Source organism: Mustela lutreola, chromosome 8, assembly GCF_030435805.1.
Source record: "Mustela lutreola isolate mMusLut2 chromosome 8, mMusLut2.pri, whole genome shotgun sequence".
Classification (NCBI taxonomy): Eukaryota; Metazoa; Chordata; class Mammalia; order Carnivora; family Mustelidae; genus Mustela; species Mustela lutreola.
In genome coordinates, this window is record NC_081297.1 from 124,741,363 (window position 1) to 124,757,519 (window position 16,157).

The 16,157-nt window shown below is 40.7% G+C and overlaps 1 protein-coding gene across 6 annotated transcripts; it reads left to right on the forward strand.

The window, feature by feature from the left end:
• Positions 1-240: 240 nt before the first annotated feature.
• On the forward strand, positions 241-14,866 carry NUDT4 (nudix hydrolase 4). 6 transcript variants are annotated; one of them, XM_059186513.1, is made up of 5 exons: positions 241-353; positions 8,626-8,736; positions 9,885-9,929; positions 11,595-11,682; positions 11,971-14,866. In XM_059186513.1, exons 1-5 carry the CDS (start codon positions 255-257, stop codon positions 12,171-12,173), a joined length of 546 nt encoding a protein of 181 aa, XP_059042496.1. In that variant the 5' UTR covers positions 241-254; the 3' UTR covers positions 12,174-14,866. The 6 variants fall into 6 exon arrangements, with proteins under 6 accessions (XP_059042496.1, XP_059042497.1, XP_059042498.1 ...); XM_059186514.1 differs by having other exon boundaries at positions 11,598-11,682; XM_059186515.1 differs by lacking the exon at positions 9,885-9,929.
• The last annotated feature ends 1,291 nt before the right edge of the window (positions 14,867-16,157 follow it).

Consider the following 16,157-nt stretch of genomic DNA (forward strand, 5'->3'; position numbering starts at 1 on the left):
GACGCCCGGGCAGAGGCGGCGTTTCCTCTCCGGCACCCGGGCTGCAGTGACCCGCGCTTGTTCCCTGCCCCGCGTCGAAGCGGCCGCCGACTCCGGGACTGACCGGCCTCGCTGCCACTCCCCGCGCCGCCGTCTCGCCTCCCGGCGCCCCCCTGTGCCCCGACTCGCCCGCGCCCCAACTCCCCGGCGGGGTGGCGGCGGCCGGGCCCCCGCGGCGGCGGCCGGAGCAGCAGCGGCAGCAAGAGCCCGCCTCTATGATGAAGTTCAAGCCCAACCAGACGCGGACCTATGACCGCGAGGGCTTCAAGAAGCGGGCGGCGTGCCTGTGCTTCCGGAGCGAGCAGGAGGACGAGGTGAGGGCCGCCGGCGCGCTGGGTACCCTCCGCGGCTGGGGTGCCGGAGCAGGGCGGGGGCGTGGGGGGCGCGGCCGGCCGGGGTGGGGGTCCTCGCCTTCTCCCTTCCCTGCCCGACTCCTCGTCTGGCCCCGGGGCTGGGAGGGATTAGCCCCCCTCCCTCCTTCCCTCCTGCTCGCCCTCCCTCCTTCCTTCCTTTCTCTGGGTTGATGGAGGAGACAAAGGGGTTGGCCCAGCCCAGTGTTCTGGTGGGCGGCGTGAGGACCTGAGGCCCAGACGTCTCCTGGCCCGCGGGAAGGTCCCGGGCGGAATAGGTCGCTTCTGGCGGGAGTCACCGTCTTAACAGGCGAATTGAGTGTAAAGCCAGATAAACCTCGAGTGTTAACAGAGGCGGCAGAAATGGCGTGAGTGTTGCAACCCAAGCTCTCCTGCCGCTGCCACTGTTACATTTTCCTTTAACGTTACAGCAGTTTGCGTTTTCTGATTAAACCTAGGGATGTTTGTGGACTGGCCAAACAGACCCCGTGCTTTAAAATAAAGCCCCATTCAGTCTGGTTTTTCAAATCGGACTCGGATGTGGACCCTTTAACCCGTAAGCACCTGGCATAATTACCCGTGATATATGTATTTTTTAAGGCCACCTTTTTTTAAAGTTTTCTGACAGCAGGAAGATGGCTAGTGAAAAATGTGGAATAAGGCCAGAGGGAGATGGGCAAAGTTGCCATTTTCAGAGCGTAGTCTCTAGTTCTCAGCGTTATTTACCAAGGCTCCTTTACTTTGCTGTTTGGTTTGACATCTGGAGAGGAGCATCCTTCCTTGTTCTAAGCGTAAGCAGTCAGTCTTCTGTAATTCATACTCCTGCGTTGGGTTGATAGGAGGCCCTTGAGGTTTTTCCTGGAAAGCAGTTTTTCCTTATTTCAATGTTACATTTATTTAATTTTAAAATGGTTCACTGTTCTAAATTTGCTTAAGGCAATACTAGTTGATTGGTAGCCATGAAAATCTTTTATAAAGCATTGCCATTCCTATAATGATTAGGCAGAGAAAAAACTAAGAGTTCTGCTTCCATAACCAACTGTGTCCAATAAAATACCAGGCTAAAGCTGGAGATAGGAAATGTAACGGCTTCCTTACTGCTGATCCCTGTAGTTAGGCTGAGTATGACACAGTGTATACAGTTAGTAGCATAGTTCTTACTATGCTGAGGAAAATCAAAGTGCTTCAAATGATGCTCTTCAAACTCTTGTTTTGCCTTTATTTATTTATTTTAAGAAACCAAGCCTTTTAGTGCTGATTGGTGCTTAGTTTGGGGCCTGTAAGTGTTTTTAGCCTAAATTTTCTTGAGTTTTCAGAAGAAAACTATGACCTGGGCCCAGTTAGGAAAGCTAGAAGGTGGGAGGGGAAAGATTTTTTAACATTCACAGAATAAATAGTCAATAAGCATTAAGTATATTCCATTATTTAAAAAGATTAGAACATTGTTGAGGGAGGGCCATGTTAGGAAAAAAGCAAGCTTTGAATATAAAAGAAGAGCCCAAAGTGATCAAGAAAGGTCGAGGATCTTGTCTGATTTGCTCACTATTGTGTAATCACATTCTTAGTTGAGTGCTTAGGATACGTGGGGCTTGCTTGCCTGAAGACCTGTAGGTTTGTTACATTTCATCCTCTGAGTGCTGGTTCATAGGTGAGGAGACAGTTGAGATTGTTAGTACTTTCCCCAAACGACATAACTAGGAAGTGGTAGATTCACAATTCAGGATCCAGCCCTTCCTTGCTCCTGATGCTGGGCTCTTGGCACAGGGTTCTTTAGCAGTTGGGTGCACACTATTTGCTGAATGAGAGATTTTGTGAGGCTAAGCTTGGAAGACTCTCTGGAAGTGATAACTTTGAAGTCTTGCCATAACCTGAACTTGGAATTCATGCTTTGGAAAAAAAATAAAACAGTTCCCAGGACAAAATACAGGAAATGGGAGGAAATTGAAATGATCTGTATTGTGTGAGTAGTAAAAGCAAAGCTTGAAGAATGCTTCAGAGATAACCTTAGTAGATCAATGAATTATTTTTGTGCTTGGAAATTGTTCCCTACTGTAATAAATGCTAAATTTCTAGCCTCTAGTTGAGTGAAGGTGCTACGGCCATTACATAAAATGAAGTAAGGAGCAAGCTCTGGAGTATTAGAGAAATCTGTTATGTAAAACTTGGCAAATCTGGTACAGTGCAGATGAAGAAACCAAGTCAGAATTTATGTTCTAAGGGAAGGCTCTAGAATTTTCTAAGTGAAATGCACAGCCAACTTTCACATGTATCTCTCTAGGATCTTCATTTCTGGAGTTGTGAGTTTTGGGGGCTCTTTCCATTATATGATAGTTACAAAATGACCCCTGTTAGCTTTCCAGGACATCTTGCTGTTTTCCTATTAATTTATTCCCACGTTACTAAAATTACACTGGTAGCCTTCCAAGGATAGAATACAAAACAGCCTGAATCCACCTCTTTAGCTAACAGGTGAGAATTCCCCACCACACACACTGGGTTAACACCACTTAGGTCCTGGTTGGGAGATTTAAATGTATGCCTTTATTTTAGGATGAAATGTTACAGAGTGTCAATTGAAATAAAATAATAGTAATTGCTCTTTGACCACAAAAAGTTACAGTGTTCCAGTATGGTTCTTCTCCTGGAGTTCTCAGCCCATAGTTGAGAACAGGTTGTTTTAGGATTTAGGAAAGAAGGTTGTCCTAACAGCAGTCTTTATTTGGGGGGGGGGGGGGTATATATTTGCCCATTTTATCATCCCTGTGAGGTAAAAAGCATTAGCTCTTGTACAGGAGGAAATAAGTCAGCAGACATAACTTATCCCAAGGTCCCAAAAGCTGGCAGATAATTTTGAGCCCAGGTGCTTTATTTCTAAATCTTCTGTTCATTTGATTCTTGGTCAACTAGTTATTTCTATAGGGAACGACCCTATAGAAGTTTTGGCAGTTGGGCTTACACAGAATCCCACAAAATAAGCTTCCCGTTGATTAGCTGGGATACTGTGCTTGTACAGTGAAAAAGAACAATACATTCACAAAAGGTAACCAAAAATAGATTATTTTGAACTTATTGGTATATGAGAGTTTGAACAGGGCTGCAGAGATGGAAAGTGTCAACTCCTAAGAAACATACCCTCCAGTGGGAGGGTAGACAAATGACCTACATAAAGGGAAATAAAGTAAGGGAAGAGTAACTTAACATGCTCCAGGGTTAAGATCCACTGGAGCTCGATTTCAGTGAGAGAGGAAGGACCAAACATCACAGACAGCAAAACTTGGGGCTGTGGGTTAGTTGAGCTGCAGCTTAGGATGGCATAGGACAGAGAACTGCTGGGAAAAAAAGCACCTTAAATGTAAGGCTAAGGAGTTGCTAGGCAAGAAAGGAACACTTAGGGGCGCCTGGGTGGCTCAGTGGGTTGAGCCGCTGCCTTCGGCTCGGGTCATGATCTCAGGGTCCTGGGATCGAGTCCCGCATCGGGCTCTCTGCTCAGCAGGGAGCCTGTTTCCTCCTCCTCTCTCTCTCTGCCTGCCTCTCTACCTACTTGTGATCTCTCTCCGTCAAATAAATAAATAAAATCTTTTAAAAAAAAAAAAAAAAAAAAAAAAAAAAAAAAAAAAAAAAAAGAAAGGAACACTTAGTTTTGAACAAGGAACATTTACATTTTAAATGTATGCAAGCTCGTGGATGATCTGGCAGCAAAATAGGATAGAATGCTAAAAAGAGAAATAGAAAGGACTTGATTTTGGGTGGAATCCAGGCACAGTTGTGAGGGAGAAACACTAACAAAACAGCCTTAAAGACTACCCACTACTCCCCTAATTAGCTTTTAAGCTCCTTGAGCCAGGGGCTGCATTCTACAGTCTGCTAAATGCCAAATGTGTATTAACTAAATGTCTGAATTCTACAAAATCATGCACTAAAACTAAGCCTTGAGGGAAAGCAGAGTTCTAAAAAGAATTGGTAGGGAAAGCAGAATTCCAAAACCAGAGCCCTAATAAAAACAAGTCTTAATAAGAAAGAGACTTCTAGTACAGGTTAAGTCTCTACCTACCACATTTGTCTGCTTGGATCAGTAGGTAGTCTGACTTATCAGATGTAAACTCTGGGGCTTAAGCTTTGCAGAAATCCTTTTAGATTTTAAGTCCTACAAGATAACTTGCCTCAAATGGAGACCACTTTTATTAAAATTAACTCTCCAAAGGCAGCTTTTTCTAAACATCGGAAATGTCACCTATGCCTAAAGCTCTCCCAAACCTAAAGGGCTTCTTAGGCCACTCAGCCAGCCACTTTCCAAAGGAAAGGCACTTCTGCAAAATTTGCATCTGTTTCAGGCTCTTGGTATGTATTACTAAGGCTTTCTGTAAATGGTGAAAGAAAGCTTACCTAGAGCTTCAGAACATTGACATACTAGGAGAAAATGTCATTAGCGCAACTTGGCATTCATCCATCTACCAATCTCATACAGATGGTCCCTGACTTCACTGGTTTCAGCCTGTGGTTTTTTGACTTTCTGGTGGTGCAAAAATGCATTCAGTAGAACCCACACCTCAGATTTTGAATTTTGATCTTTTTCCAGGCTTAACAGTAATCTCATTGGGTTAAGCACATTTTCCCAAAATGAGCCCATATTTCTGATCCTCCTCTAGCACTGTGCCTCTGTAGTGCACTGTAGTATAGTCCAAAAAGTAGTACTAATTTGTTTATTAATAACAGTTAATGGATACAGTAATCATTGATCTTTTAAAATGTCTGTGTGTACACTGGTGTTCCTAATGTGCTGCTTGCTGGCCTAATTTTGGCTAAATACCTACAACATAGTTACTACAGTAGAGATGGTTTAATCATTCATGCATCGTGGTTCATGATAATGTGGGAAGAAAGTACAAAAACCCCAATACAGCTTCTAAATAACTATAATTCACAAAATATAACTCTTCATTCTTCCATTTAGGGATCACCGAGTTTCTCCAGATAGCTTGCCCCCACTAGAAGTAGTCATTTGTAATGACTAGTTGTTCCCAGAAGCTGACTGTGACCAAGAACAGTTAATAAGGGTAAAAGCTGAAACACAAATGACATTTGGGGGCCACGTGGTGTATAGGAATTTCAAGTACCTGCATCTTCTGAGGGCATAACTGCATTACATAAACCTTACACAGCATATCCCCCGCCCCCCGCCATTTATAAGCTCTTACACACCCCCAGTGAGGAGGACTTACACTAGGTGATACAGAGTATAGAGATACTCCCAATTCATTGACAGACCTTTGTCCAGTAAGACTAAGGGCTGGTTCCAAGTAGACCATTATAATTACTACTTACATTCCAAATGCTTAAAACGTTGTCTAACAAAAAGACAAGTGTGAGAATTGACTTCTTAACTGTGATAAGGAAATGGTGGTGTGTTCTGATAATTGTTCAATACATGGAAGGAGGGGTTGAGGTTTGATAGTACAGCAGCAGGAATGCTTATATGAAGGTGAGCGGGTTGAATCAAGGAAATGTCTTCACTTTTCACAATCTAACAGCACTGGCTTTGAGGTTGAGTTTGATTCAAGTCTAATTCTGCAGCCTGGTGGGTTGGCTAACCTCTTTTTTATAAATCTTGCCTTTGGTCTCAACTCTGGCTTATCTGGAAGGCTGAATGTCCTCTTCACAGCTGTCACCTTGTCACTAATGTGGCAGACTATTACCTTGTTGGATACCCAAAATGTAATAATGCCCAGAAAAGTATTTGAAAAGGAATTTAAAACCTATGAACAACCAGGGATGGATTTGCCAGCTGTTGGTGTTTTGGTGTATACTCCTAACTGAATGAGATATCAAAACCTCTGTTACTTCAGTAATAATGTTTTCAGAGCATCAGTGAGCATGCTAAACCTATATTACAGATCTAGTAGATTGGGGATGTTGTAGAAATGTTAAGATGGCTTTTTCTTTTTTTTTTTTGAGGATATTGAGTAATTTGTAATGGGAGTTCAGTTGCCTTGGCCAGGACTTAGGGTGTTTCATTCTCATTAACACTAAACAGCCCTACAAGGACAGACGCTTGATTTTAGAGAGGATGGTACTGGTGTACTGAATGGTAGATCAGCAGCCTTCATTGTGTGCATCCAGAAATGAAACACCTTGGTTGTGATCTGTACAGTTGGAAAAAACATCTTCAAGTTCAAACCAGTGTTTTCTACTTGCTGGATTTGCTTATTCTGGCTCTGTAATTTCTAATTTTGGTATGTAAGCCCTGTTTGCTAATATTTAAGAAAGCTTAAATTTAAGGCTTACATTTCATTTTACAAGAATTGCGATATTTGGACTTGGTGGTGTGGTACCTTCAGTGTCAGCCATTAATATTTTCTTTTTAAAGATTTTATTTATTTGACAGCACAAGCAGGAGGAGCAGCAGGGAGAAGGAGAAGCAGGCTTCAATGAGGGGCTCCATCCCTGGGCCCCAGGACCATGACCTGAGCTGCTTAACCAACTGAGCCACCTAGGCGTCCCAGCCATAACTATTCTCTAAGGTTTTACCAGCTGTTATCTGGTAGTGCTTCCTCTGGATTTGCACTGTTTTGCCAGTTAATTTCAAGTCCCAGTAGAAGCAATAGAGTCCTCTCCAGATGAGGAATGAGGGAAACAATGCTCAGGCCCCTTGAATGTTGATCGATCATTTTGCAATGATGGTGTGTCCATAGGCCAAAATTTGCTGCTTAGTTTTCAGATTGAGGGAATATGTGCCTGGATACGTGTTCCCTGAACTCCCAACTCCGAACTTTAGAGTTTTTTTGGGGAAAGGTGGGAGTTGCTGAACTGTTTACTGTCAGCCTGGCACTTCAAGTTGGGGAAGGTTGCGTTCCTGGTGGCCTCCTCGAGTAGGAGGCAACTCCCATCCTGGCTGTGAGCTCTCTACTCCAGCAGCTGCTAGCAGTAGGGATGGAGCTGAGCAGATAGAACTACTGGCATGCATGTGGGACAACCAGTACACACCTCACAGATTGAACTTGGCTCTGAATTGATTGATGTATCTGGTGAGAATGGTTTACGTTCTGAAGGCAGTATACCAAGGTAATTTGGTGAACATTTTTGTTCAAGTTGATTAAGGCACCTGTTACTTCACAAATACCTTTGGTTATTTATCATAGCTTTTGTGTTTTAATTAGGGTGAATTTTAACCTACCCTAGCTCACAAATTTTCATTCATAAGATAAATACATAATTCTTATTTCAGGCACTGTTAAAATAATGATCCTCTAGGATAATCTGATAATGCCATCCTTTTTTTTAAAAAAGTGCTTGCATATTTCAAGGTTAATGCTACTCTTGATTGAGGTCTGCAGACTTTCCCTTTAGAGCCAGATATTTTGGGGCTTTGTGGGCCACACTTTCTGTCACAGCTACCCAGGTCTACTGTTGGGAGTATGAAAGCAGTCATAGACAACATGTAAAAATGAATGAGTGTGGCTAGATTTTTCTAATTTATGAACATTGGAATTTGAACTTCATATAATTGAAAATGCAAAACCATTTTTAGCTCCCAGACTGTACAGAAACAAGCTGTACACACACTGTAGCTTGCCAGCCCTCTTCTAGATTGTAAGTTACAGCTGCCTGTTAGAAAAGAAGTGACTTTTGTTCGTTTATACTTAGTTCGGAATATGAAGGTTACTTCTTTCCACCCAATTGTAAGCGTAAATACAATAGGAACTCTCTATATACTGAGCATTGGCTTTACCTGAATCTCCCTACTCCTTTCTCAGTCTTAGATACCTTTTAAGTATTCATACATTCCATAGGTGAGGGAACAGAGTGATGAGCCTGGGGTCACATACTCTTAAAATTTGGGAGAATGATAAGATTTTGTAATTTAAAAAACAGATATTATGACCACAAACCTAAGCGCATACAGCTCTGAGGCTAGTAAACCAAGTCTTGGCTTCTATCTTTTGTTAGTCTCCAAGAATTGGAATGTCACGAATTGAATCTGGTAGTTAAAGTGATTTCATTAGGTTCATTCAGATGGTGTAGTAATGTGAGCACAATATTGTTGAATTCTGAAAAACTGTGTGTACAAAAGCTGTCATTGCTTGTTTGTGATAGACTCTGCACTCCTCTTATTTGAATGACTCTGAAAGGTGTGTTAATGTGGAAGGGCTTCCCAGCCCAGTGGAGGTTTGAGGGTGGTGTTGGGGGGCTGCGGTGCTCCCTGGGCAGCAGGAGTGTACGGTGGTGGTCCTCCTTGCAGGTGCTGCTGGTGAGCAGCAGCCGGTACCCTGACCAGTGGATTGTCCCTGGAGGAGGCATGGAGCCAGAGGAGGAACCTGGTGGCGCTGCCGTGAGGGAGGTGTACGAAGAGGTGAGATAAACTGCAGTAGCTTATTGGCTGTCCTTGCACACAGGCTGTGCTTGGGAAGTTTTACAGTGTCTGTGGGGCGCTTGGGCTACATGTGCACTGAGAAGACAACAAGGCAGGTCACATGGGTTCTCTCTTTGTTCAACATTTTTAAGCAGGCAACTAAGGTAGCATTTTGCTAAGAAGATACATTTGCTAACTGGTAAAACAGAGCTAAAAGCAATGTAGACATCCCCCAGAATTGTTTAACAGACGACAAGCTTGATGAGTGATCAGTAGATAATATGGGGACCTTGTCTCTGAGCAGCTAGTAGTACACTGGAATGCACAGAGACATTCATGTGCTAGACTTGTCAGAGGAATAAGCAGACTGCTTTTGTTTTATCCTAAAGCTGAATAAAATGAGGCACGCACAATACACAAAAGCATACATGGCCTGCTTATCTTCTTAAAGTTGCTCATAGATAGAATTTTCTTTGTTAAATTACTGAGCAGCAGTTAGGGTATAAACGGGAAGCAAATTCTAATGCTCTCATTGGGTCTTGGTTATCTAGTTAGAAAGGTTTCATAGAGATGGGTCTTAAAGGATGAACGCTTCCTGAGAGAGGAACATTTCCTAGATAGAGGATATAGCAGGTATCAATGTGTTAGTTGTGGTGCGGATATGATGTTCCAGTCGGTCTGTTACAGTAATGGGTAAAAGTAATGAGGACTCTGAATTCGAAGAGTAACATTAGAAAAAGAATTGTACCTCCTGAGCCATGTGAAGAAAAAAGGAGGTGGGGCAGAAAGAAAGTCCTTAAAGTAAGAAGGGTCATACTTGTACAGAAAAGTCGTCTTTTCATTCATTAAATTTGTCCCACATTGGTAGAAAGTCTAACTTTTGGTCAGTCCCTGTCATTTCTTTAAAAAAAAAAAAATGACAGTCAATCTGGTCAGTCTGAACTTGCATATGGAATAAATTAAGCCATGTTTTATAGCAGACCACAGGTCGTGAATCTTGCCATTGCTCAAAAAAAACCTTCACAGAAGCAGGCTTAGTATAGGAGGGCCTGTTGTGCTTAAATCCAAAAGTTGAAATAGTCAGAAAATAACTTCAGTATAAATTTTCTTAGGAAAGGTAACAATTTTACTTCATCCTTTTTTAATAGGCTGGAGTCAAAGGAAAGTTAGGCAGACTCCTGGGCATATTTGAGGTGAGTAGCTAAAGTAATCCTTTCAAATAATAGAATTATAACCATTCTTTCCTAACCAGCCAAATAATCTGGCACAACCTGAGCAGACTAAAACTATCAGTAAGCAAGTAAGTTAAAAGGATTAAGAGGGAGGGAATTAAGCTTTTTTTTCCTTCAAGGTACTACTTAAGGGTTAGTTTTGTCCTTCTGGTAGAACCGTAAACATTTTATTTTTAAGGGGGTGCCTGGGTGGCTTTGTCAGTACATCAGCCCACTCTTGATTGTGGCTCAGGTCTTGATCTCAGGGTCCTTGGTGCTTAGCAGGGAGGTCTGCTTGGGATTTTTCTTTAAGCCTCTGCCCCTGCTCACGCTTGCATGGGCAGGCCTCCCTTCCTCCCTCTCAATTAAAAAAAAAAAATAATGGAAAAGGCTTTCCACGGAAGTCAGAAATTGTGCAGTAGTTGGTAGAATTGATGACTCCTGTAAAGTTCTCAAATTTTAGTATTCAGTCTTTCCCAGAATTCAGCACTTGCTTTACCCAATTGAAGAGCACCATCTCCTGGTTAAAGTGAAAAATGTATTGAGGGTTTTCTAGAATTCAGAGTAGCCAAGGTACAAATAGCAAGCACATTTCAGTATGTTGACAGGATTTTTGAAGGGAACTTCTCACAGTATAAATAAAGCTTCTGTAACACAGGTAGGTGGTAATAGTAGTATTGGCATTACAAATGCTAAATTTCATAGAATCTGAGCAGAAAAAAGTAACCAATGTATCTTTCTCCTTAGAATATGTAAGGGAAAGTTAGAATTGTCCTCCTTGTTCACCCTGGTGATTTCAGTGAATTTGTGAACATAGCATAATAAATGTATTGATTTTCCAGGCATAGAAGTAAAACAATAAGTTCTTAAAAATAATGAACAGTAATGTTTTATGTGAGAGATGCCTCTCATTTTTTGTTGTTTCTGTTACTTCCCAAAGACGTAATGTGCTATTTGGATTGAGTGAATTAGGTTGTTTGTGGTAGAAAAAATTCTGGCAACTATCAGGCTGCCAGGCTGGCTCAGTTCATACAGCAAGCAGCTTTAGATCTCAGGGTTTTGAGTTCAAGCCCCGGGTCAGGCATAGAGTCCACTTAAAAAAAAAAATCAATAAAAAATTTTCAAATCCGTCAGTTACCTGAAGTCCTGGACTATAGTGGACAGGGCTAACTTTTAATTGAGATGAAGATGAGCCCCTTCATTTTAAAACCAAAGTATGTTTAATTTTGAATCTGGAAACAAGACAAGGTGGCAGTTTTAATGTGGGTAAAAAATCGAGTTTGAGCACATGGGACTAAAAGGTTAATACTTCAGAAATGAGTAACCCATTCTTAACTTTGGCCACGCATAGTTCACCTGGAAGCTTTTTAAACTATCGGTACTTCATGTCTCTTAAAAACATGTGTTGAAATCAAAGTGCCAAAAGTTTACTTGGGGGAGTTAATTTCCTCATTGTACATGTTTTTTTTTCCCCCCACATAAAATTCACTTCTGTGCCGGGTTATATGACTGGATTATACTTGCCTATGCCAAGCATAGTATGCGTAATATTGCTAAGCAGTAGTATGCCACAACTGACTTTTTTCCCTCAAAAATGTGTAATAGCTAGCTCCTGGAGATTAAAATGCTTTTCTTTTTATATTCAAGCAGAACCAAGACAGAAAGCATAGAACGTATGTTTATGTTCTTACTGTCACTGAAATATTAGAAGATTGGGAAGATTCTGTTAATATAGGTAAGTTCCTTTTCCCTTTGTCATCTGGATTCTCTTAATTCAAGTATTTCGTACTTGTATAGTTTTCATCTTGAATTACTTTTGGTTCCCTTTTTCAAAGAGGATCAGTATATGTATGTCCACACTTGAATTATCTTAAAATTCTTCCACCAGCATATTGTCCCAAGTCATTCCAAAAAAAACGGTAAAGTTATTTGGGGGGAGGGCGTGAAGGGCATTATAAAAGCATTGGCCTACTTTTTAAAATTGACTTTACTGTATAATGACCAATGTCCTGCTATTTTCTAGGAAGGAAGAGAGAATGGTTCAAAGTAGAAGATGCCATCAAAGTTCTCCAGTGTCATAAGCCTGTACATGCAGAGTACCTGGAAAAACTAAAGCTGGGTTGTTCTCCAACCAATGGAAATTCCACAGTCCCTTCCCTTCCAGATAACAACACCTTGTTTGTGACTGCCGCACAGACCTCTGGGTTGCCATCCAGTAGAAGATAGAACTGGGAGGACCTCCCATGTGCAGTCTTGTGGGGAGAGGTCTCTTTATTTTTCTTGGTAAACATCCGAATGATGCTTGCAAACTGTCTGAATTTGCCATGCAGGATTTTCAAACAATTTGCAAGTTTTTCAGATGTTTTCAGATCTTCTTTAAAAAAAAAAAATGTAAAATATTTTAATAAGCCAAAGCCATGTGGAATTTTTTTTAGATGCCTTAATTGTGCCCCTGCCCCAACCCACACTCCCATTCTAGTTGTCAATTTTTCACACATTTTGTTCAGTTTTTCGTCCATTTGACATCAGTCTGTGGTTTTTGTCAGATCAGCTTATGGGTAGATCTTTTCTCTAAAATTATTTCCTCATCACAGCATTAACATAGTCAACAAATTCTTATGTTGTAGAAATTTATAAAAATCTTGATATTAAAGAAATCTGTCTATCTGAAAACGTGTATCACAGGATCACAGTTCTAATTTCTAAATTCCAGATTTTGACTATTTCTGTATGGTCCAGTAACTACTTTGACAAAGGACTTAATTTGCTATTTTCAGGAATTTGTCAACTCATTTGTCTAAATTTTCACAACTGGTACGTCTCTAGCTACCTGATAGGGCCAGTTTCCCTCTATAACCCGAACTTTCTGTTAAAGGACTATTAACTGTATACAGTTGGTGATTTTTAGAGAGGTATGTTAAGAAAGATGCATGTAATAAATACATCATCATGAAAAACTGTATTCATGAGATTTAAGTTAAGCATGCTAGATTGCCAATTCCCTTTATCCATAATCTCTCTACACAGAATACTTGAGAACCATAATTCTCTTGAGGTAAATGTTTCCTGTTTTTTAATTTACCGACCCCTCTAGTTAAACTTACTGGTTACCAGTAGTGACCCACAGAATTAAGAGTCTAACCTCAAATGCTAGTCAATGGTGACGACATCACAGTTGAGAAATGGCCTCCTTGCTGTTCCACTGTTACAGACTTAGATTATTAAGACACCTAAGAATGTCTCATCTTTCATAGGTTGCTAGTAAGGTACTACTTATCCTATAACTATTGGGGCACTGGAACATACCTGAACCAAGAATTACTTTGTCTTATCTTTACACTCACTTGGAATCAAGAATCCACTGACACACACACAGGTACCTTGTCTGAAGCCCCTGTGCTCCCTTTCCCCACCAAAACAAAACAAAAATAACAGAAATGAGACGGGAGGACAGAAACATTTGAATAAGAAAAACATGGGGCGGGAGGAGTGAAAGATGATTCTGTATGTAGGCGTTAGCCTTGTAAATATTATAACTGGTGAGTATAGAGTAGAAAGTTAGTATAGTTGTACATTCTACAAATTGCTAACCTTTAAAAATATACTTGCTGCTAAAAAATAGAGTGCTGTTACACCTAAGGAAAACCGGTGCAGCTGTTTTGAAAAAGATTTGTGCCATAAATGCAGCTGAACTAAATACAAATATTAGTTCACAAATTAATGCTGTCAGAGGAATGAGTAAAATAGAAAGACTTTTAACCAATGACATTTCATTCTAAATTACGTAGTGTGATCAAACATGATCATCCAGAATTTTTGTATTTTTCTTTGTATAGGTTATGTTTCCTGGGTGTTTTTTAAAAAGGAAACATTTTAAATCCACAGATTGACACTTTCAATCTTTAATGGACTTAAGATTTTTTTCTCAGTAATCGCTGAAGTCTTTAAATTATATACCTTAACACAGCAGAGGAACTGGATTTTGTATATAAAACTGTCCACCTGAAATGCTGTCACAAGTACTGGGGGTGGGGGGGGATCTTGTACATGATATTCTTAGAGGTAATAATGCATGAACTTACTTTATAAACTCCTAGACTGTGTATTTGATATGTAAAATATGTACAGTATTGTCAGCCATCTCTTAAAAGTTGAGCCTATAAATATTGTTGTATAATTTTTTTTGGTCAAGAACATTTGGACTAAGTAGTGCCACTAGGGTCAGGATTTTCTTCAGTGCCATTTAGCAAACCAACGGTCTTCAGGTCTATGCAACTAGCAAAAATTGGTATGATGCAGAAGAATACTTCACAGTTGTCGCACTTTGAATTTCACATGAGGGATTCTTCACTATTCCTCTGGAACCCAGGCTAGCAAAATTAGAGGAAAGGCCCTAAAGAGATTTCCATTTCTGTTGAGGAGGAAAAGCCTTCCTTTCCAGGCTCAATAGTTGAATCTACTATGGATGACAGTGTCTACTATCTCAACCCTTGAAACTTCACAAAGTGTTGGGACCCATTCTGCTTTCTGTGGTGTAGATGGATAAAAATTGGGCAGCTAAATTTTTCAGTCCCATGTGCCTCCTAAATAAAAGAAGTTAACTAGGTTATAAGTTGACATGCAGACACAAAGTAGCAAACTATCCTGAATATTTGTTGTTGGGGGTTGTGTGTGTGTGGGTATGTGTGTGTGTTTCAATAAACAGGTGAAATTTGCCCACCAGGCATGTGCCATTCAACTTTCTGTCAAACAGTTGTATAAAGCGGCAAAACAAGGGGGGTGTGTGTGTGGAATGATTGTTGTATACACTCTAAATTGCTTTGCATGGTCTCAGAGATAATTGGTGTAAGAATCTTTACTTTTTTTATATTTGGAAACCAAATAAAAATGGAAATAATTTTTTTTAAACCATAACTGAACATCGAGTGGAAAATGTGTCTGGCATTCCACAGTAAATAATTTACTTTTCTCCCATGGGTGGTCATACACATCATTTCATAGTATATTTATATACTTTCTTTCATGATCTCTTACTAGTGGGATTAGCTGGTTTAAAAGGGATTGTCCACCAGTGAAGTGTTCCTGTTACTCTCGGAAATAGACATTTCTCTGTTAAGATACCAGTCTCAAGGTGGCCCACTATGGCTATCTTATTTCTGCTTCTCAATGGGTTGTGTTAATAATTACCAAGAGCTCTTCTATTCTGTAATTACAGTGTAACTGGCTAAGTTACCTTCCCCTACAATTTCTATTTCCCCAAAATACTGCCTACTGAAGACCAACTTACGAATTCTTACATAAAAATTCCATTCAAATCTCATCTGGTTTTTGACTGTTGGAGCAAAAACAAAAGCCTGGCATTTCCCAATGTTGTCTTCACACTGGAATGGAAGAATTCCTGTAGGTCCCCTTAAAATGAACTTCGTAGAAAAACGACGGGACTAAACACAATAAAATAAGTTTGTTGTTTCTAGTAAACTGGGTTGTAGCAGGAATGTTGTCATGTAGTTGATTGTGCCTCAAAGTTTCAGGCTAACACTTGTTTCCTATATTTCTAAGGTTTACCAGAAGCTGCACAGTAATCCTCCGCTTTATGCCCAGCATTGTTGCTCATAGCACACAGTAGGTTTCTGCCCTCAAGACAGAGTCTAAGAAAAAAAAAAAAAACAGTCTAAGAGCATCTGTGTGACTGAGTTGGTTAAGCAGGACTTAAGCTCAGGTAGTGATATCAGGGCCCCAGGATTTCAAGGTGTTGAACAACTTATTTGACAACAGTGAGAGGGGGAACCCAGGTGGAGTGGAGAGAGGGAGAAGCAGGCTTCTGCTGAGCAGGGCTTAATAACCAAGATCCAAAGCAGACCATTACTAGCCACCAAGAACCCTTTTTTTTTTTTTAATAGACTTAAGTGATCTTTTCTCTGGTACTATTTCCCACCCACCTTTTAAAAAAATCTTCCTGACCAGGGCCATTGGCTGAATTCTAACAGTCAAGTGAGAAGGCCTCTCGGCATTGCGTTATAGCAAAGACCCAAATTTATCCAAAGGCTTAGTTCTTTTTGCAAGAAGCCAGTCTTAAGTGACTCTGCTTTGTATGATTGAAATGACTTATGATCCCCCAAGTTACTCTTTAACAGTATATGGAAATACTACCTGCACATCACATTTCCTGGTTCTTAATAAATACCAGTGACACTACTGTAACTCCCACTG

Excerpts from the sequence above, each read along its gene's own strand:
- NUDT4 (XM_059186511.1), top strand. The coding sequence starts at position 8,503 with ATGACTCTGAAAGGTGTGTTAATGTGGAAGGGCTTCCCAGCCCAGTGG. Across the intron at positions 9,930-11,594 it reads GACTCCTGGGCATATTTGAG|CAGAACCAAGACAGAAAGCA; the intron begins GTGAGTAGCTAA and ends TTTATATTCAAG. Across the intron at positions 11,683-11,970 it reads GGAAGATTCTGTTAATATAG|GAAGGAAGAGAGAATGGTTC; the intron begins GTAAGTTCCTTT and ends GCTATTTTCTAG.